At 35.8% G+C, this 21,337-nt stretch overlaps 3 protein-coding genes across 5 annotated transcripts; 1 reads left to right on the top strand and 2 right to left on the bottom strand.

Moving 5' to 3' along the window:
- Window positions 1-887: 887 nt before the first annotated feature.
- Window positions 888-2,647, bottom strand: LOC129807818 (PAT complex subunit CCDC47). The gene is made up of 2 exons (XM_055857328.1): window positions 2,545-2,647; window positions 888-2,360 (listed from the first exon to the last, which is right to left on the bottom strand). The coding sequence occupies exon 2, from the start codon at window positions 2,354-2,356 to the stop codon at window positions 929-931; it is 1,428 nt and encodes a 475-aa protein (XP_055713303.1). The 5' UTR covers window positions 2,357-2,360; window positions 2,545-2,647; the 3' UTR covers window positions 888-928.
- A 17-nt stretch (window positions 2,648-2,664) lies between these two features.
- Window positions 2,665-3,437, top strand: LOC129807817 (uncharacterized). The gene has a single exon (XM_055857327.1). It carries the CDS (start codon window positions 2,702-2,704, stop codon window positions 3,044-3,046), a length of 345 nt encoding a protein of 114 aa, XP_055713302.1. The 5' UTR covers window positions 2,665-2,701; the 3' UTR covers window positions 3,047-3,437.
- Window positions 3,035-21,030, bottom strand: LOC129807816 (transmembrane protein 268). 3 transcript variants are annotated; one of them, XM_055857326.1, is made up of 4 exons: window positions 20,692-21,006; window positions 14,447-15,322; window positions 8,144-8,303; window positions 3,035-3,208 (listed from the first exon to the last, which is right to left on the bottom strand). In XM_055857326.1, the coding sequence occupies exons 1-4, from the start codon at window positions 20,902-20,904 to the stop codon at window positions 3,153-3,155; spliced, it is 1,305 nt and encodes a 434-aa protein (XP_055713301.1). In that variant the 5' UTR covers window positions 20,905-21,006; the 3' UTR covers window positions 3,035-3,152. The 3 variants fall into 3 exon arrangements, with proteins under 3 accessions (XP_055713301.1, XP_055713300.1, XP_055713299.1); XM_055857325.1 differs by lacking the exon at window positions 3,035-3,208 and adding an exon at window positions 7,094-7,647 and having other exon boundaries at window positions 20,692-21,030; XM_055857324.1 differs by lacking the exon at window positions 3,035-3,208 and having other exon boundaries at window positions 7,094-9,906; window positions 20,692-21,030.
- Between the last annotated feature and the right edge of the window lie 307 nt (window positions 21,031-21,337).

Raw genomic sequence — 21,337 nt, 5'->3', positions numbered from 1 at the left:
TACCATTTTACAAGTCCAGCATTTCCTTTTTAGAAAGCAAACAGGAAAAACCACCTTACTACAATTGATTTCAATATAAAATAATTAACACTGAAACATAGAGAGAACAAATTCACGAACAAAACATGGCACTGAAAGGCACAAAAACGGAAGCGCCTGTGAATTTGACACCACACTGAAGAAAATACAAAAACTTTTGGGTTAGTAAAAATTTTCTAGCAGTTCACACTGTAAAAAACAGAGTGAAGAAAAAAAGCTCAAAATTAATTTTACTTTTTCACTGGAATTACCGAAAATAGGAAGACAAAAAATATTTTCTTGCATGGTGATTTTGTAACAAAAAAAAACATTAATTCCGAAAGTAGGCCGTGAAGTAATTCTCTATTCATAAGGTACAAAATGGCAGCATTTATGGGTAAGACGAGACTTTACAAATATCCTATCCTGGGGATCGTGGGCATTTACAAGAGGACACGATACGATATACAGTAGACTCTCACTCAATCGTCTCTTTTTCAATCGGGCGAGAAATTTTGTTGACAGTTTTCACGCTTATGAAGCTAATTTGCTCAAATTCGCGTAGTTCTTCCTATTTTATCGTGATTCTTTATAATTGAGCGCTTTTTGTGAAATTTACAAAGGCTTTGACGCTAAATTCTATCGCTAAACCGGATGACTTTGCCCCATATTCCCGATCGAGAGAGAGAGTCTACTGTAATTCCGAAAAGTAGGCGGTGAAGTAAAGTGAGTAAAGTAGTTCTCTATTCATAAGGTACAAAATATGGCAATATTTATGGGTAAGACGAGACTTCATAAAATATTCTGGGGATCCTGGGCATTTACAAGAGGACACGATACGATACAATACGCTTCGCAAAATGCGTAAATTGTTCGAATTGCATTTTTTATTCGGAGAAAAAAATGATTTTTAAAGTGCCTTGATGGATAGTTGCTTCATCTTGGGCGCCTTCTTCTTGGCCTGCCTCTTCTGTTCCTTCTTCTCCCAGCGCCTCTGTTTCTCCGGATCATCCTCCGCCATTACGCGCTCTTTTTCCTGTTTGCGCTTCTCCTCCCTGCGCTGGGCAGCTGCTTCTGCCCTGGCAGCATGAGTGTTCTTCAGGAATTGCTCCTCGACGCGTGCCCTGTTCTTATCAGCCTTGGATTTGGCCTCCTTCGACAGCCGGAAGCGCTTTAGGCGCTCCATGAGGTAGAAGATGAGGATGAGGAGGGGCTTGGTGGTCTCCATGTCAATGTTTTGGGGAAGATTGAAGCCAGCCATGAGCATACGCTTAACTTCCGGCTGCTTGAGGTTATTGGGATCCTCTTGCTGAACAATGCCACAGAACTGGTCAGAGATATGGATGTACTCAATGAGGGGAGCGTATTTATTGAGAGCAGCCACCATTCGAGAATCCAGGACACCCTGAGATGCCTCGGGGATTTCAGAGAGGACAGAGAAGCCCATTGGGACTTTGTACTTCTCCTCGGACTTGTTGACTAGAGTGCAGAATTTACTGAGGTCAGATTGCTCCTTGAACATCTTCGTGACGGTCTTCTTGGTGCCCACACAGAAGACAAATGTATCCATTACATCCCTGCTCATCTCAATTTTCATGTGAACCTGATCCAAACTTGGTCGAATCAAGCCGGCAATTATTGCCACAAGATCCTGCCTCTTGATCATCTTCAGTTCTACCAGCATTCCCTCGCAGCACGTCCTGCCGCTGCACCAGAGCGTAAAAGTGCTCTCACTCTCTTTCACCAGGCCATGGGATTCATTTTCCAGCTTCCCATCATCTCCCACTAGGACAAAATTCTCCTCCAACAAACTACGATGTGTTGAGAGCCAGAGATTGGCCAATTTGGTGTTCTTACTCTTGCCCATGAAGAAATTGGCAAAGTAGGCAAAAAGCCCAGCAATCATGATCATCTCCATCCAGTAGGAATCCCAGTGAGTACGGAAGTGCATTGGTACTTTGGCCATTGTCAGCTTAGGTTCTCCCTTTTGCTGCTCAAGCGGAGCTCCACCTTCTGCACCCTGATCACCAGCCTGGCCAGCAAATCCCTCAAATTCCTCCTCATCGTGAAAATGCTCAAATTCACTATCTTCATCCTCCACTACAGCTTCATCTTCTCCATCATCAACATCTATCTCCTTAAAATCACCATTTTCCACTGCTTCCTCCTTCTTCTGTCCCCCAGCAGCCCCTGCAGGGGCTCCCGGAGTCACAGCCACAAAATCATCATCAAAATCCTCAAATTCAGCAAAATCATTGTCCTCAAAGTCCCCATCGGCCTGGGCCCATGCTCTGCCAGCCACCACAGTGACCACGAGCAGTAAAACTGCAATTTTCATGCCTCTGGCAACCAGAAAAAAGCCCCAAATTAGCACAATCACCCTTCCGGGAGGTAATTAGGTCAAGGTTTGAGGTTATGTCACTCAACTTATCTCCCAAAATCCCCTCAAAATACCCCATTTTCCACCCCAATTTTTTATTTTCCCAACAAAATACATCCCTAGGAATCATTTTATCTCAAACTTACCTTAGTTTTTCATTGATTTTCCCGTGGAAATACTAATTTTACTCAGCTGAATGCAAACTGCACGAATTATTTTCACAGAACTTTTGACAACTTTGCTAACCACGTGACGTGTGACGGAAACGTGTCAAAAAAGTGCTAGAAAAGTGAGAAGGAAAACATGTTCAGGAAACTCCCGCCAGCTCCTCCAATGCTATCCCTGGAGGAGATCCTCGAGGATATGGAGACATTCAGAGCTGAGAAGCCAGAAAGTCCCGAAACGAGACATCTACAGGAACCAGACAATCCTTCCGTGGAAGATTGGTGGAGGGTCTTTGAGACCTTCCTGAAGGATGTGGATCACCTGGCAGAGGTCAAGACAAGGCTGGAGGAACTTAAGAAGCATGTGCAAGAGAAAAATCAGACAATAAAGTCACAATCGGGAGAAATTCACGAGGAGATTGAGAAGAACCTGGAGGAGATTTCACTGTTTCAGGAGGAAATGAAGATGCAGTCTGAGAGATAATACTTTATTGCTTCATAGTCAACAATTTTATAGTTCCTCATCGACAGCCTGGGAATGTCTCTGGACGGAAACAGCAATTTTTATCTAATGGAATGGACTCTAAATGCTAGACGTACATCACGTTGGGATCAGTAACTGAAGCACAGCAGGAGCAAGGATAGCCTAAAAGATTGGAAGATCATGAGAAAATTCGCTCCCTGAGGCAGCGGTACTGTTGGTGAAATTATATTTAAGAGATCTGTACAAGAAATGATTGAGAAAATTCATATTTCTTGAGAATTTCTTCTGCTGACAATTTTTTTGAATTTGTTAAGAAGATTAATTAAGAATAGTAATAGTGTAAAGAAAAATGTTACAAAGCATCGCTAAATAAAAGAAATTAAAAATAAAATCAATTTTTAATTTTTTACACTGTTAGAAACGGTAGGGCAAATAATTTACAAATTTTTTTAACAAAAGAAAGTAAGATTTCTTATAGTTAAGCAGATATTCTTTTCAGATATATTTTGGTAGTACAGTAGACTCTTCGATATCCAGCACTTCGATATCCGGGTGACAGCTGCCAAACACTGGCGGTTAATATATTCAAAATTATTTTCACTAAACATGAAGTTTGTCCAGAGTGAATTAAAGTATTACAGTAGAGTCTCTCAAATCTGAATCTCTCAAATTCGAACGCCGGTTGGATTTAAAATGTCAATTGTAGGGTTATGTTAAAAAATTCGTGTTGTGGATGATTAAAAATCATATTTCCGTGCTGTTTCCTGAACATTTACACACATTATGTGCGAATAAAATTAAAAGGAAGTATGTTACCACTAAAACTTGTGAGAAATTACGGGCATTTGATTCAAAGTGCAATTTAATCTCACATAAATTCAGTTAGTTTTAAAAATATCGTTCGAATTTGGGAGGTGAGAAATGTCAAAAATACCCCCCAATCGTTCGAGTTTGAGAGACTCTACTGTATTAACATTGTATCGAAGTTTTTAATACATAATTGTGATAAAAAATGAAACATAAGCACACCATGAAGAAAATTCTCTTTTTCTTTGTCAGACAGAAAATAAATTCACACTGCACAAAATAGAAAAACCGTTGATCATTCAAAAAACCTAAATGTCATTTTGTCCCCCAGTCAGCCGGATATCGAAGAGTCTACTGTATAGTAGGATATATTTTGGTAGTGGTCAAATTTGAATTTTTATTCAAAGATAAAATTGTAAACCCGATTCCATCGGTCACAATCGGCAATGAATAGGGAAAATAACAGTATTAGCTCTATTTTAAAAATACTGTTTTCCCGTTTCCTCAGTCTTCTGACTCCTATAAGATTCAAACGGTAAGAGATATCGACTTACGGTCTTTGATGATCTTTCAAAAATGACAATCTCGAAACCTCTTTCTTTTTCCCCTCCCCTTTCATTTTTCCATAGCAAAAGGATGCGGAATAGGGAATCACAAAGAAAATTTTTTCGGAATTTTCCAGTATTTTTCCTCGGTAAATTCCACGGAAATTCTCTATAGTACATTTCCAAGGAAATTCCCATGAATTTACAGTAGAGTCTCCTAAATTCGAACGCTCGGGGGGTATTTTTGACATTTCTCACCTCCCAAATTCGAACGATTTTTTCAAAACTAACGAAATTTGTGTGAGATTAAATTGTACTTTGAATCAAATTCCCGTACTTTCTCGCAAGTCTTAGTGATAAAATACTTCCTTTTCATTTTACACAACCATAATGTATGTAAACATTCAGGAAAAAGCACATAAATATGATTTTCATTCACCAAGAATACGAACTTTCTAACATAACCTCACAATTGACATTTTGAATCCAAACGGCGTTCGAATTTGAGAGATTCAGATTTGAGAGACTCTACTGTATAGTGGATTTTTTGTGTGGAATATTTCCCAGGAAATTTACGTGGATTGAATATGGATTTTTCCACCTAAAGAAAATGGAGAACAAAAATGAAGCTAAAACCCTTAAAATCTGCACCTCATTTTCATTTCCCTATAAAAAATACAGTGCTCGCTTCGTTGGATGATTGGGAGACAAATTGACAGATATCCGTTTCGAAAATATAATACGACTTTTTTTTGTAGAATTGGTATAAAAGTTTTAAAGAAGATTAAAAAGACATAATTAGAGAATTCTATGCTATTATACTTCATTTATTAAACAAAAACATCACAGGATAATTCATTTTCATTGCTGAATACTCGTGCATACATAACCTCAATATTATTTTAAATATAACCGCGTCGTTTATATAAAAATAAACCGTCGATAACTCGTCCGGATTTGAGACCGGACACTGTAGTAAATTTCACGAGAATTTTGATATATTTTATTAAATCAGGGATAACGAATTTACACTTTAGATAAGAAAAAGCAATCGTACAAAAAAATTATTTTCATAAAAAATACATTCCATGAAATAAAAACACGCATATTTTAGGTCCGCAGTCTGTTTAATGTTATCACCTTATTATTATGTACACAAAACGCAGCGTCGCATTAATTCATTAGGGGAAAGTACTCTCCCTTCGAACGTACATGCCTTCGAATAATGTGAATTTTCTTTTAGTTTTCTTAAGAGACTTACACATTTCTATTAAATATTAGTTGGCTTATCATCAATTGTTTATAATTCCGTTATAATTTAGTGTAAATCTCTTACGAAAAACAAAAGAAATTTACATTATTCGAAGACATGAACGTTCGAAGGGAGAGCACTTTCCCCTATATTATAAATAACACAGATATCACTAAGAACTTTGCATAAAATTTGCGAGCAAAATAATTCATCCAATTTGTAGCGCCACAAACATTCTAGCGGTAAAACGGAGAAACAAACGTGTGGAATTTTCTTAGAAAACTGTATGGAAAGGTAGTGGAATTTACCGTGGAATTATCCCTTGGATTTTTGCCAGAAAATAAGCAGGAATTGTCCTATAAAAGATGGGGCGTGTTGCAGTAAAATCAATGGAAAATCCATAGGAAAGCTTGTGGAATTTTCCATAGAATTTTCCAGTGGAATCCGCGGACGTTTCACATTAGATTTTCCATACATATCTTCTATGTACTTGCACTAGAAGTGACGCTGGATTTCCAATGGATGTTATTCAAAATTTCCGTGGAATGGATGGACATTTTCCATGGCCTGTCCTAAGAAAAAATGCCATGCAAAACTTTGCGGAAATGAGTGGAATTTGACGCTAAATTTCCAATGGAATTTCCGTTCCCGTTTGCAATGGGGTGTTTTCATATATCCCCGAAAATATGACGAAAATTACGTTTCTAACTTTTAATATGGCCTGAGAAAAATTACTTTTAGAGGTTAGAATTTCATTTAGTTGTTGGCTTTATACATTCATATTTTCACTGAAATGATCACGTAAATTTTAAAAGCAAAATTAGGAATAAGGCTCTACCAGAATACTTTTTTTTGTGATAAATGCAGTTAAGCTAACCTGTTTTAGAAAATTTTTAGGTTATGATAAATCTCGTGTAGTAGAATCTCTATCTATTGTCAAGGATTTTTATTAAAAATAAATTTTAGGATTATAAAAACATATGTACTTAAGATATTTTAATTATTTTAAAATAATGTAAATTCTAACCTAAAAAAATATGGCAATTATGAATAATTCTAGACCATTTTCGTAATACTGAAAACAATTGTAGGCTAAATTGAACTTGGAAATTTTGTTTTTATCATGCCTAAATTCGACATAACCTCAAATTATAGAATCAGGGACATTAAAAGGATTTAAACAGAAATACAGTGACTATAACCTCACTTTTAAGGTGAAAAATGAATTTCCTCTCCCACAATTTACAAAAAAAAAAAATTAGTTACAAAAAAGTTAGACACAAAACATTAAAAACAAATCATATTTTTATAAAAAAAAATTACAACTATTCTTACCTCAATTTTTGTAAATTTTCCTGAAATAGAATACCGGCAATTTTTCTTTTTTTGAAAGTTTAAATACAGAATTTTTTCCTGACGTCCAAAAAATAATTTTTCAGAAAATTCTATCAATATTGCAATTTTTATTGTAAATAGAATAATATATATATTTTTTTACAACAAGTCCTTACAAATTTGTGAGCAAGAAAAAGGTTTGTCTTTTTCACTTAATTTTTTTTTAGTTCACCACCAATAAATGGAATCATTTTTTGGACGGAATGTGATGTTTTCCATTTTTATCAGACTTCACAACCAGATCTAAATATTGCAATCATCTTAAGTAGCAGTTCTTTTCAATATCTTTGTTGTTTTTTTTTAAGTACATCAATATCTTTTTTTTTAAATACTTTTAAGAAATATGGAGAGATTTTCAATTTGAGCAATTAAATAGAAAACTTTACCTTGTAAGTACATTTTTGGTCCTTATTTTCATTTTTTTAAATTTCTTTTTAAAGTTTTCTTTTAAACAATTCCTTTTTCTTTTTTTTTAAATATGTACAATATATCTTTCTTTTGTTTTTTTTACGTAATATTTAAAAGGTCATTTAGCTAGGCTATTATTCTTGTATCTCTGCTGTTAACTTCGTAGCAGATTTTTAACAAACATGATCCATCTCCTGACGTGTTAATTTTATTATTTTTATTTTTTAAAATTATTTTTTAGTGATAATAATTTTATTCAAAAATAGAAAATGGGAATGTTGGTCAAAAAATGAAGTGTTAAGAGCGATGAGAGAATAAAAAAAAAACACAAAATAATGAATAATTACATATTTAACGTGAGAAAACATATTAGTAGATTTTACAAATGTTTTGTTGAGTCACACAACGATGCCATGTTTTACATAAAAGTCAAAGTAAACAGTCGTGTGCAGGAGGAATAAAGGCCGTTTTTTGGGGCGTTGAAAAGATTTACAAAAACATACAAGAGAAAAAAGAAACATAATTGTTTTTTTGTGATTAAAATTAAATAAAAATTTGTACAGAAATTGTGAAAAAGGAGGTGGGAGAAAGATAGTGGAGGGGAAAAATTATTTTTTTGTTTAAGAGAAAATCAGTCATAGCGTTCAGAGGCCAGAACCCAGTAGAGAATACTGAAAAATTTGAACTTGCCTCGTGGCTTGCAGGAAAGGTGCTGCTCAATGTACTGGCACGGGCACTGCGATGTGGCGCAGTGTCTCGCCGGATCCACAACAGAAACATCAATGAGGCCCCGGACGGCTTCATTGCCCCACCTGGAGGCGTACCTCAGGTAGAGCAGAGTGGCTCTCTCCTGCAACACCACGAAGACGATTAGAGCGCGCACTCACAATCCCTCTTTCACTTGCATTCTTGCAATCATTCACTTTTTGCTTGTTTTTAGAAAGGAAAATGTATGGACAGAGCGGTATAACCCTAAAATTCTAACCTCACTTTTGTACTTTAGCAACTGTATTAATATTAATCCAGCCCCTTTCCCAAAATCTCGCAAAACAGTCTTCAAATTGAAAGTCTTGATCAACTTTTCTAATAATCTCTTATCATCCTCCGAAATTTGAAAACATAACCTCAAAAAGAAGTTAACTTTGTACCGATTATATTATACTCTCATCCAATTATCAAAGAAGGTTAAAGGTCTAGCAAATATTTGAGACTCAGAGCTTGAATTGTATTATTTGAATTTGAGGTTATGTATGCCATAACCTAGTATTCTATGTAAAATTCAGAAAATCAGCAATACTGTCAAGTTCTTCATATTTAAATCACTTGGTAATGATAAAAGGATAACCGGGGTTTCTTTAAAAGTATCGATAATTTGACGTGTATACAGGAAACTTGACTTTTCATTCACTTTTTTGAATGCAACCGTCGTTCAAATTTGAAGAACTCGACTGAAGTTTAACATTGGACGTTTTCTCTTAGAAATCACGGTCAAATTCTGGAGGATTTAGTTTAATAATCAAGAAGTTTTGAGGTTAGGTCTAACATAACCTAAAACAATTTGTAATAATTTAATAGCTAAAATAAAAATCAGCAATTTTTTGTATTCAAGTTTTTATGCTAAACAAACCACTCAAATTCAGTCAAACTTTTATGACTCAAATTCAATGTCACGGTCAATAAGAACACTGCTAAATATTTTTCCAGACTACAAAATTGCTCAAGACCTCTGGAAATTAGATCTTTTCAGCAACGTAAAATACTTCTCAATCCCGTGACTCACTTTTATGCCAATTGCCTTCTCTTTTTTTCCGATTCTAATCATTCTTTCACGAATTTACCTCTAAATACCCCTAATACCACTCTGTCCATTGAAAAAAAAATAGTTTAGAAGAAACAGAAGTTATATAAAAAACAAGTATTTATAAATAGAAAAACTGGAGCGATAACAAAATAGTGCAGAGAATACACACAAAAAATATAACAATTTACAAAAACAAACAATCAACAAGAATTGTTAACAATGAGGTGAGATGTTAAAAGACTCCACCGTGAGAGTGATAATTTTTGTTTTTGCAGCAGCAGGACCAAATAGAAAGAAAAACAAAACTAAAGGTGTTACTAGAGAAGAGTTAAAACAGAAAACCATCACCAGGAAAGTTAATCTATCGCGCAAAAGTCGAAGAAGTTTCGTTGTTCCGCAGAGATTGCCCTCAGCAACAATTTATGCCACGCGAAGTGAACCAATTGGTGATACAGGCACAACACTGACGCGGATCCTTCCTGGGCTTATTGAGAACAATCTCCTCAGCATACTGACACGGACAGATGGCCACTTGGAGATGCCTCGGACTCCCACTCAGTCCATTCTCCTCGAGAATCCAATCGAGGCGACGACGTAGGAAATCCTTACCCCAGCGCTGCAAATACCGCAGGAAGAGCTCCTCGCCAACGGTCTTTTGATTTGATGACAATGGATGACAAAGTGTCCAGGAGAACCAGGAAAAAGGGTCATTATTGTGGCCACATGGGCGATTGGGAAAAAGTGTGAGTGTTGAATAGGCAAAGTGAGAATCAATTTGTAGAGAAAACATCTCTTTTGTTAGCATTGAAACCACAAATGATTTTGAAATTTACCGAGGACTGCACCTGAATGCCCTCAAATTCCCCAAAAACTCTCTTTCACGGGACATTGAAAAGTTTCGTAACACAATGGAATCATGCAAGAAAGGATAAATCTGTGATGAATTTGAATTCTTCAGATAAAATGTTTTGGGCATCTGTGCACATCCTTAACATCCTGAATTAGTCAGGCTAACGCTAGAGGTGCTATTCCCAAAAATTCGTCTGAAAAAAGCAACATTTTCAGCATAATTTTTGCTGAGTCGATCAGCAAAAATATGCTGATCGGTCAGCAGTTCTCGAAGTAAAAGTGCTAAATGTGGAAGTGGCACTGACTCGCTAGTGTGATTTTAAGGTTATAAGAATTCAGATAAAAATACATATAATATTTATTTTTTCAGCTTAATTGAAATTTGGTGATCGCTGGATTATCACACAAAAGTGATTTCTTTTGTAGACATAACCTCAATAACCCATGCAAAATATATTTTCTGAGTTATTTTGTTAATTAAACTTGCTTATGCCATTTATAATTAAATTTCCTAAGTTGTCCACTTTCTTTTTTTTTTGTAAATATTACCATGTTTTCCTTTTTGCCTTATCTTAACCCTCTAACAGTGTTTTCTTTAATATCCAAAAAAAGTAGTTAAATAATTTTGTCTAGGGTAATTAATGGTCCACTGAACTCAAAAATACCATCCATTCTTCATTATCTCTTTCCGTTTGGGCGCCAGGTGATAAAAGGTAAAGACCGCCTCCAGGCGGTCATATCCGTTTAAGGCATAAAAAGACTGAAATATTTTAATTGAAAAATAGTGAACAAATAGTAAAATAAATGAATTTTAAACGTTTTTTATGGATGAATGTTGTATGATTATCTAAAAAATGATAATTTTTAGGAAAAAAACGTTTATAATTTTTATAATTAGACGTTAACGAAGCTCAAGGTGTTTCAATAAGACTGATTTTTACTGAATAGGTCAAAGATCAGCTATGAAAACGTCACCTTCTTGTATAATTTGAAGGTCCTTTGAAATATATTGCTCATCTTCTGGTTTTATTTCACGATCTGGGGCATTAAAGGACGGATTAGGGAACTCATCATCACTGTTGAAGTCTGCTTCTTTATCAATTTTGCTTAATTCGCAGAAATCGACCATTTTACTTATTCTGGATAGTCTTCGTGTAATCTCAATTGTTTTCCATGATTAATATCTTGCAAAATAATAATATATTTTACCAGAACAACCAAAACAATTAAATAAAAATATCGGTAATTTTTGAAAATTTTACCCTTGAACGGATAAGACCGCCCACAGGCGGTCTTCCTTTTTTTCTTCTAAAACTCTTACTTCTAGTTTTTTCACATTTATCAATTGAAATATACACACTAGAAGAACATATCTTTCAGGAAATAAGATTCTTACTAAAGTTAGATTACTTTAAAACAATCTTTTTTGCACTTGAAAACGCAAAATGTCGCGAGCGACATTTTGTTGTTTTTTCTCTGACCTGTCACACAAAACTGAAGATTGTAAGCAAACGGAAGGTCAAAATGAGTTCAGCTTCAGAAAATAAGTTAGTAAGACTATAACTGAGGACACTGTAGGTATTTCAACTTCAAATAAGTAATATTATAGCAGTAAATGCGATTTATAGAATGACCGCCTGGAGGTGGTCTTACCCGTTAGAGGGTTAATCTAAATGTCATTCTTTTTTTTTTGTTTTCACAAAGTCGCTTCAATTTTTGTAAGGAATCGGACTGTTTCCTCAGAGACATTATTTATAGGGTTTGATTTTTTTCTTGCGTTTCCTCGGAGACATTATTTATAGGGTTTGATTCTTCCTCATACCCATTGGTTACTGGGTTTCAATTGTCATTCTGAAGTTAGCCTTAAACGCGCGTCAAAAGCACCCAAAATCTAAAAAGGCTGTTTTGGGTGGTCTATGGACTTTTAGTGAATTATTTCACAACGGGCTGTAGTGACATTGTAAAAAATTATTACCTTGTAATACAAATATCACGATACGATAAATGATAATACTACACTCAAAGTGATCATTTCACGTGAAGCTCTTTCAAAGTGACCAGTGGGGAATTTTCTAACTATTGATGCAGGGCAGCATCTTCACCCGAAACCACACCTGAGTTTCGACAACTAAATTTAACAAATTTTCGGTCCAGAGCCTTAAGCATGTGAGGAAAGTTCCCATTGCATTAGATGACCCTGTTAGTCCCTTCGTATTTGTCTGAAATATGAGTCCTCTGCAAACAGAATTGCGCACTCTTAGCCGAGTCTGAAATGAGAACACTACGACGGATCTTTGACATCGTATTTGAGAAGGAACAATAGGGTTATTTATTTTAAATGAAAATCTGCCTTTGAAACTGTGTGTTTCTTAGAGGCAACATTACAGGCAGGAAATTATTTGCACCACCGCCGTCTCAGCGTTGGTGACCAACCTACTCCAGAGCTAAACGGTGGAAATGCTCCTTCTCAGGTTGTATAAGCCAGGGAAAGGACAGTACAGTTTAACAGAAGTGAAAAGAAGAGAAAAAAAAGAAAACAACCAAAGGCAAGAAAAAAAAGCAGTCAAGACGTCACAAAGGCTTGGATCAATCGCCGTTTTCTCTCTCTCGGTAATTCATTCCAGAGAGATACACCTAATACAAAAAGTCAATTGTGGTGAGTGCGGCTCAACGATCTGGGCACGACGAGACAGGAAGACCTGGTGGATGAGCCAGGCACGAGAAACTCGGTTAAATACTCAGGTTGTTTAGTTAATAAAATACGGCAAATGAATTCGACGGCTCGTGACTCCAGAAAGCGTGGTAAGGATTGCCCTAAGATAGAATTAGCAAAAGGAGAGATATGATCATAAGTACGAAGATTGAAAATATAACGTAAGCAGGTGTTGAATGCAACTTGGAGACGTCTTAAAGAAGCTTTATCACATGAAAAGAACAGTTCAGCACCATAGGAAAATAAAGGAATGAGCAGAGCTCGCACTAAAAGAAGCCGGACACTCTGAGGAGTGTAGAAACGATGTCTACGAAGGGTGAAATGGGAGAAGTTCACTCTTTTACAAATGTAAGAAGTGTGATCGTCCCAAGTCAGAGTATCATTGAAAATTATTCCAAGATTCCTGACTTTATAGACGCAGGGAATTTCCTCGCCATTGAGAAAAATGGGGATTGGGGAAGGACGAAGCCGATTACTTGACACAATCATAACCTGTGACTTCTTCGAGTTAAGGAGAAGATCGTTAGAAGACGCCCATCGTGAAACGGAATTCAGGATGTTATTTGCATCATCGAAACATTTCTCAGGAACCCGAATATCTCCAAAAAGATAAATTTGCAAGTCGTCAGCATATAAGTGGAAACTATGATTAACTAAAGCTGAGGAGAGATCGTTAACATATATAGAAAAAAGAAGTGGTCCAAGTACCGAACCCTGATCAATTCCCCTGGAAAGAGGTAAAGGGGACGAAATAATATCGTCAATTTTAACTGATTGAGTTCTGCCAGATAGATACGATTTGAGCAGTTTTATGCTGGAGGAAGAAAACGAATATAAAGTTTCCAATTTATTTAGAAAAATTTCGTGGTTGATACTGTCAAAAGCCTTAGAAAAATCTAATAGAATGAGGATTGAGAACTGTTTTTGATCAAGACTGACACAGATGTCGTGATGTACACGTAACAGCGCACTAATCGTGCTGTGATGTTTACGGAATCCGGACTGCAACTGAGAAAGTAAGTTACTTTCTTCGGGATATGTACTCGGGAGACACCAAGAAACCCGAAAATACCGGTTATTTGAAAAAACATTTTTTGCTGTTGCACAGTGTTATGAATGCTTAGTCGAGGTGGTATAGAAATTGATTTTGCGCCTCTTACATTGGTCCTTCGAAGTTCGGATGTTTGAGAAAGTACTAGAATTTTGCGAAACCCTTCCTTTGCGCCTTTAGTCATTAAATTTGGTCAAATAGAACCGGAAATACAGTGTTTAGAATTTTGTAATATAGAGAACCCATGCTAATTTTTGGCAACTTTAAAATTAAAATTAAATTTGTCAAATTTTTTGTTACCAGCGCCCCTAGCAGTGATTCTGCAAACTTCCGATGTACGAAAAAGTTTTTATTATAAATTATTATCAAAGGATTTCGTGTATGACCAAATAAAGGTCAGTAGATTTCCAATTTTCTCTGAAATAATTTATTAATTTGGTATTCACTAACTGCACTAAGTGCCTCCTTGCTCCTGCCAATAAAACTCTTTAATATGCCCAGAACTAAACCCAACGTGTCCCATTCAGATTCATCACAGAAAGATAGAAGGAGGAATAGCACAAAAGGATATTCACTAACCTGTTTTCTGGAGACGCGTGTAGTTGTGCTGCCTTGAATGACAATGTCCGCTGCTCCCAGATCCATCCTTGATTCCCATCCCCGCGGAACAGCATCCCCACTCTGCTCATGCCTGGCTATGAAGTCATTTAAGTAGCTGACACATTGACTGGAATCGAAGTAAAGGAAGCACAGATTGACTTTGTGACAGGAAATCTTTCCACGATCATCCAGAGCCAGTAGGATTTTGTGCCGTAGCAATTGTTTATTGACCAGAGCCAGGCATTTCTCCAGTCCCCGTGACAGTTTCAGCTTGATCCACATGCACAGAAAGATGGCTGCAGCATTGAGGAAGAGCCAGGCAACACCCAACACGAACAACGTGATGCCCGTGAGTCCGGAAAAGAGCAAACCCAGAAGGACGGCAAAAGCAAAGAGTATCCAACAAACCAGAACACGCTTATAGCAGACATTGTAAAGGGTGAACCGATAGTCATTGACCAGAGTCTCCATGGCATGCACATATTCCTCCACAGTCAATGTCAATCCCTGAGCCATCAGTTCTTCCGGCACCAGTTCGGGCCGGAAGATGGCTGGTGTCACCCAAGGCCATTTTGTATTGACTGGCAAAAGGGTCACAATAATATCTCCATTGGCAAAGCCCTCCCGGATACGTCCAGTGGACAATTCAATTGTCCTCATCCCACCACCAGAATCTCCTCCAGATCTTGTCGATGGCACCTCAATCACCGCCACCGAGGGCTGTTTCCCCGATTGGTGATTCATTTCAGGGCCAGAGGAACGTGTTGGAGATGAACTTGTGCTCACATTCACATGCACAGTTTCAGTGGTCAGGACGGCGGCCGGACGCGGTGGCGGCGCCAGAGGATGGGGACTCTGGAAGAAAGATCTTCACTAGAGACAAAACACAAAAAAAAAACTCCTCTTGTGTTCAATAAGTCTCTTTTCACTTTGAATATTTTCCAATTTATTCACTTGCATTAATGAATCATTCATGCGCGAATCGCAAATTCCAATCAAAATACTCGGTCAGATGCATTGAGTAATTCGAGAATTACTTGACGGAATACAATTGAATGATTCAAAATTTCAAAGCTAAAAATGTTCTTTCATTTATTTTAGAGATTGATTAATCTCTAAGATAGAATAGAGAAGATCAGAAGGAAAATAAAAATTACATTGAGATATTTTATTCATTGGAGAAAAGATAGATGGAGCCGATGGAGCGAAGATTCTGGTTCTTTTTTTCGCAAAGAGGTTATTCCAGATTTCTAGGTTATGTATGACTTAACCTCAAAAAAGAAAATAATTTTATTTCAATGTTATGTCCTATTTTATAAATATTTTCAAAAAATAAGGTTCTTTTCTAGAATAACATAGAATAAAATTAGAAACATTATTGATTATCGATTTTTTAGGTTAAAATTGATTCAGTTGAATTCCTTAGATATTGTGTTTATAACATTTTCATAGTATTGAAATAATTCTGCTAGCCAAATAATAATTAGTTAAATTTTTTATTCAGTAAAAGAATTATTCAAGAATTTGAGGTTGTGTGTCACATAACCTAAAAGGAATGCCACCTTGTAGCAAAACATTTAAATGTTCGATTTAGTATGAAATTTTCTATATGTAATTCAGAAATAAACAAACGCTCTAGTGACATTGATAATTGTCGGAATTTTTTATAAAATTTTTGAGGTTAGGATTTAAAATTTAAAGTTAAGGAAAGCTTTTAGGATGTTAGACTTTTTTTAATTATTAATAAACTTTTCTGGTTAAGTAAAACATAACCTAAAACTAACATTTTAATTTAAATAATTTATCAAGAGAATGATACTCAACATATTCAAAGGGAGTTTTCGTCACGTGAATTTCTCTAGTGCGTTCTTTTAAGATTACTTTGAGCGATGAACATAACCTCAAAACTTACATTTCAAAATATGACTCACAGTTTTATTCATTAAGACTTAAAAAATAAAAATTATTATAAAGAATATGCTTTTCATGTGTTAAGACAAACAAAATGTGCAGTTGAAACGTAAATATGACTTGTGGGACTTGTGAAATTTTACAGCAAAATCATAATCAGCATCACATTTTATCTCCATAATTATTTTCTTAATGATTGCTGATAACATTTTATATTTAACTTGTGTATGCGAGATTACCTTATGGTACATTTTGAAGGTAAATCGAAAGAATTCTGATTCATACTTCATTGAATTTGAAATTCAGAAAAAAAATCTTGTGTGAGGATTTTAATGGCTCCGTTCAGTAATAACCTTCCGAAGAGAAAGCCACTATCCAAAAAGCCAAGCCAAACCTTCGAAAATCTACCGGAAGGCTAAAGTGTAAGTTCACATACTCGCCGGAGCGCTAATTGTTCTGCCATTTCGAATTTCGATATTCTTGGCATTTCAATCGTCAACAAAGTCAAAAATTTCAACAATCATGTGCAAACGTTTGCTGCAAAAAGTGAATTTTTGTATAGTTGTGTCTTTAAAATGTCCTTTTCGTACATTCTTGTGTAACTCGTCTTTTTTAAACTTTCGAACTTCCAACGGGTTTTTGGGTTAGATCTCTCTGATTTATTTTTGAATCTGTACAGAAAAAAACTCAACTGGAGAGAGCTCTCAAATCGGGACGGTTGTTAGTTGTTACTATACGAGAGAAATAATTCTTTTGATTTATATTTGCCTTGAACATGTAATCTGAGCAATATTTTCATTATACACTATAGCCGATCGGTCGCAATGTTTTACTTTTTTAAAAGAAAATCATGTTTTTTTGTAGAAATTTTCTATGAAAACTCCACGTCGTTTTTAACCCTTTAAGGACGAGAAGGTTAAAAATCGAGGGTCAGAAAAAATCATTTTATCTAACTTTTTAGTACAAAATACATTATTAGAATGCCGTAGAAAAAATTTCATTTTTGGGTCACAGGTGACCCAATCGTCCTTAAAGGGTTAATCAAGTTTAGGAATTATTTTGAAGAAAAATATAAGAAAAAAATCCACTGGAAAAGTCGTGGAATTCTGTAATACTAAACCATGGAAGCCTCTAAGGTCGTTACATGAAAAATTCCGTGAAAACTTTTGTGAAAATAAAGGAATTTTTTAACCCTTTAAGGACGATTGGAACACCGGTGTCCCATAAAGAAAATAATTTTTCCTGACTACCTAAAAGTTATTTATTCCTTATGTTTGTACGTAATTGCAAAGCAGAAGGTTAGACGAATCTAGGATATTTTTTGCCTGTCTCCAGTTATGTGCTATATAGGGGAAGTGCTTATAATTTTGTACAGTCTGCATATAAGCATCGATATCCTAAGTTTGAAGTGCCATATTTTCAATACTAATTGACTTTTCTTGTTACTCTCTTTTCAGAAGGATTGTTTAGAAACTTGGCAAGCTATTTATCATCTCATTTTTACTAAAATTAGTTTTAATACGTTTAAAAATGAATTGATATGTAGAGGTGAATTTGACTCTTATTTTGGACAACTTGGTTATTAATTTTTACAACTTGTCTGTAAATTTGGACAGATAATCCGCCTCAACAGGATGCCCATTGTTCTTCATTTCATGAACCAATCTTACCAAGTCCTCTTCCTGTTCATGTAAGGGAAACGTAGAATGTCACAGAAGCCCGGAAACTTTCCATATCATTCATTAAAGTGAGTTGACTTCGATACTCCAAGTACGTGCAGATTCGCTCATTCCCTGACCTTTCCGGGAGCCTTTCAAGGCATTTCTCGCTACATTTCTTTCGTAGAGATGATGCTCCTTTGTTTCTCCAGGCATTTGTCCAACCTAGTCATCACAAAAGCTAAAACTTCACGAAATTTCGTGAGAAAAACACCTGTCCAAAATAAGAATCATCACCTCACTGGTGAATGTCTTAAAAAATTTCCCATTTTTCACACGAAAAATATAATTCACAAGGCAAATCTCACTTCAGGTCAAATGTACAAATCATCAGTAACGTGAATCAACACAATATTCAATGAATATTCAATAATATCACTCAAAAACAGCGAACAAACTTTGTTAGTACTTCACCAAAACTAAATAAGACTGAAGTAAGCCACGAAGTTCTGTCATATTTCTCGTAAGCAATTGCTCACACTGAATTTTCAACAAAGCAATTTCAACTCAAATCATATTCAAATTTTAACGTATTTAGTGTTAAAATATTCCAAAAAGAACAAATATTTAGATAGAATTCATTATTCATCAAATATTGGAATAAAAATCCATCATTTTAATCAATTTATTTTTAGTGTCCAATGTTATCCTCAAAGTGTCCAAAATAAGAAACTGGACAAAATTAGAAGCATTTCCCCTACTAAATATTTAAACTTAAAAATGGCGGATTTTTAAATTCACATTGAAAAATGATTTTAATTATTTTTTATACTTCCATTTTTTTTAAGCAAAACCCTTTTGGGAATAAAAACTACATTACTCATACGTAATATTTCTCATTACACTGAAAATTATTATTCATTGTTATTGTCAGGAAAATTACTTAAAGTTTCGGACTATTTTTGTCCCTATCGCTCATAAAGGTAAAAAATGCACCGAATCAGACACTGTTAAACTTTCCAAAGTTAGATGTAAAACGTTTCACAAATTTTGTTTACCGATTTAATTTTTATTATTGATCAGTCCGTAAAAAGTGTCTCGTCGTTAAAGGATTAAAGGGCCTGACGGCTGATTATACTGCTAATAATCCATAGGAAAAGACGTGGAATGATTCGTTGGAAAAGTCCATGGAAACTCGTGGAAATTTATTATTAGACGGTCCTATAGAGTTCAGCAAACGTCCATGGAACACTAGGAGGAAATTTAGCGTAAAATTCCTCATGGGAAGTCTACCCGGATTTTGAGCGGTAAAATTCAGGGAACTCCACGCGGATTTTTAGCGGTAAAATCAGCGGACATGGCAGAAAAGGCTGCTGGAAAATTGCGTGGAAATTCTCTATGAAAATTCCGCGATATTTTTTTATGAATTTTAGGAATGATTTTGAAGAAAAATATAAATAAATCCACTGGAAAAGTCGTGAATTCTGTAATACTAAACATAAAAGCTTCTAAGGCCGTTGCATGGAAACTTTCGTGGAAATAAAGAGGAGTTTTCCGAATTTTTAAAGGGCTGACTTATAATTATAAGGGAAACCCGCTCCCTTCGAACGTTCCTGCCTTGGAATAAATTTTCTTTTACTTTTCCTAGGAGACTTACACGTTTATTAATTATTAGTTAGCTTTTAATAATTATTTGATAATTAAGTAAAATCTCTTAGGAAAAATAAAAGAAAGTTCACATTATTCGAAGGCATGAACATTCGAAGGGAGAGTACTTTCCCCTACCACTAATAATCCATGAGAAAAAACGTGGAAATATTCGTCGGAAAAGTCCATGGAACACTAGGAGGAAATTTAGCGTGAAAATTCCATCTCGGAAGCTTACGCGGATTTTGAGCGGTAAAATTCAGGGAACTCCCCGGCTTTTTAGCGGTAAAATCAGCGGACTTGGCAGAAAAGACTGCTGGAAATCCAGTGGAATTGCCGCGGCCGTTGATTATAAGGTTCTTTATTCTTTACGTTCCTTTTTGAACAGCCAAATTTTGTATGGTAAATATTCTCAAGAATCAACCAGAGTCTATTTGGGTCATATCATTCTTACCACGTTGACTAATTCTTCTCTGACCGGAATGCTCTTCTTTCGATCTTAGCCTACATTCTCCTGAGTACAATCTTACATAATTCTAATTCATTGATTCCTCGTTGAGTAATTGTTCAAGAAAAAAAAACATTAAACAAATAGAATTCTGTGGTGAAGAAAAAGTTCTTGGAGGAAATATTGCATGACCATCTTTCAAATATTAATTACTCCCCCTGACCAGAGAAAAAAAGCACTTTGTCTATTCTTGAACGATTGAATGGGCTTCCTTCAGTGGAAAGGTCTTCCGAAATACCATCAGCATTATCTATTAATGGAATTCCTTCGCTTGAATGGACGTTGCGAGTTTCTCTCCCTCAATATTATGCAAAGAGTCTGGCAAAGAGAGCTTCAGCTTTCCGGACAGTCTCTATTTAATATTTTTTTTGTTATCTATTGCCACGCAGTTCGTCTGCCAGAGGCAATTAGCATAAGACCTTGGTGACGACATCCAGTGCATTCACTGGGATTCTGCTGGAACACCTCTTCCCAAGTTTCTCTCTAGCACTAATTCTTACCGTGTCCTCGGGCTTCCTGTCTGCCTCATCGGGATCGTCAAATTTCACCCAGTGACTCTTGGTGGGGGCCCTTGGGGTGGTGTCCTTTGCCTCGGAGCTATCAATGCCCCGGGCACTGCTTGTGATCACGTCAGGTGTGACTACGCCCCCATTCTCAGCTGTCTCTGTCCTCTGTTCCTTCGTCACTCGGTCCACCTCGTCCTTCTCACTCATCGCCAGCACACTTAGGCACCTCTCTTGTCACTTTTCACGCACTCACAGGGCAGATTTTCACGGGGAAAATGCAAAAACAAGACTACCCTGAAATTTTTACCCAACTCAAAAATCATACCCAAAAAGAGCACAACTGAGCAATTTCAAAATGACAGTTAATACAGAATAAAATACCTCCACAAAAAGAAGTGAAAAAAGATATTTAATTTCATAATATAATTAAAATACTTAAAAAAATATATAAGAATAAATATTAGGGAATAAAAAAATTGATCCAGACCACAATATTGAGAATTTTATATATAATATTTGCTCTAGGAAGTTTATTTGGTATGCAGGCAAAATGGAAGTTGGGGGTTTGGCCACGAACCGTAAAAACTTACTCAATGATTTCAGTGCAGGATGATAGTGGGATAGATACCGAATCTGATGC

Source organism: Phlebotomus papatasi, chromosome 3 (genome assembly GCF_024763615.1).
Source record: "Phlebotomus papatasi isolate M1 chromosome 3, Ppap_2.1, whole genome shotgun sequence".
NCBI classification, from domain to species: domain Eukaryota; kingdom Metazoa; phylum Arthropoda; class Insecta; order Diptera; family Psychodidae; genus Phlebotomus; species Phlebotomus papatasi.
Note: the sequence above shows the minus strand (reverse complement) of the source record. Positions and strands in the feature narration are given on the sequence as shown.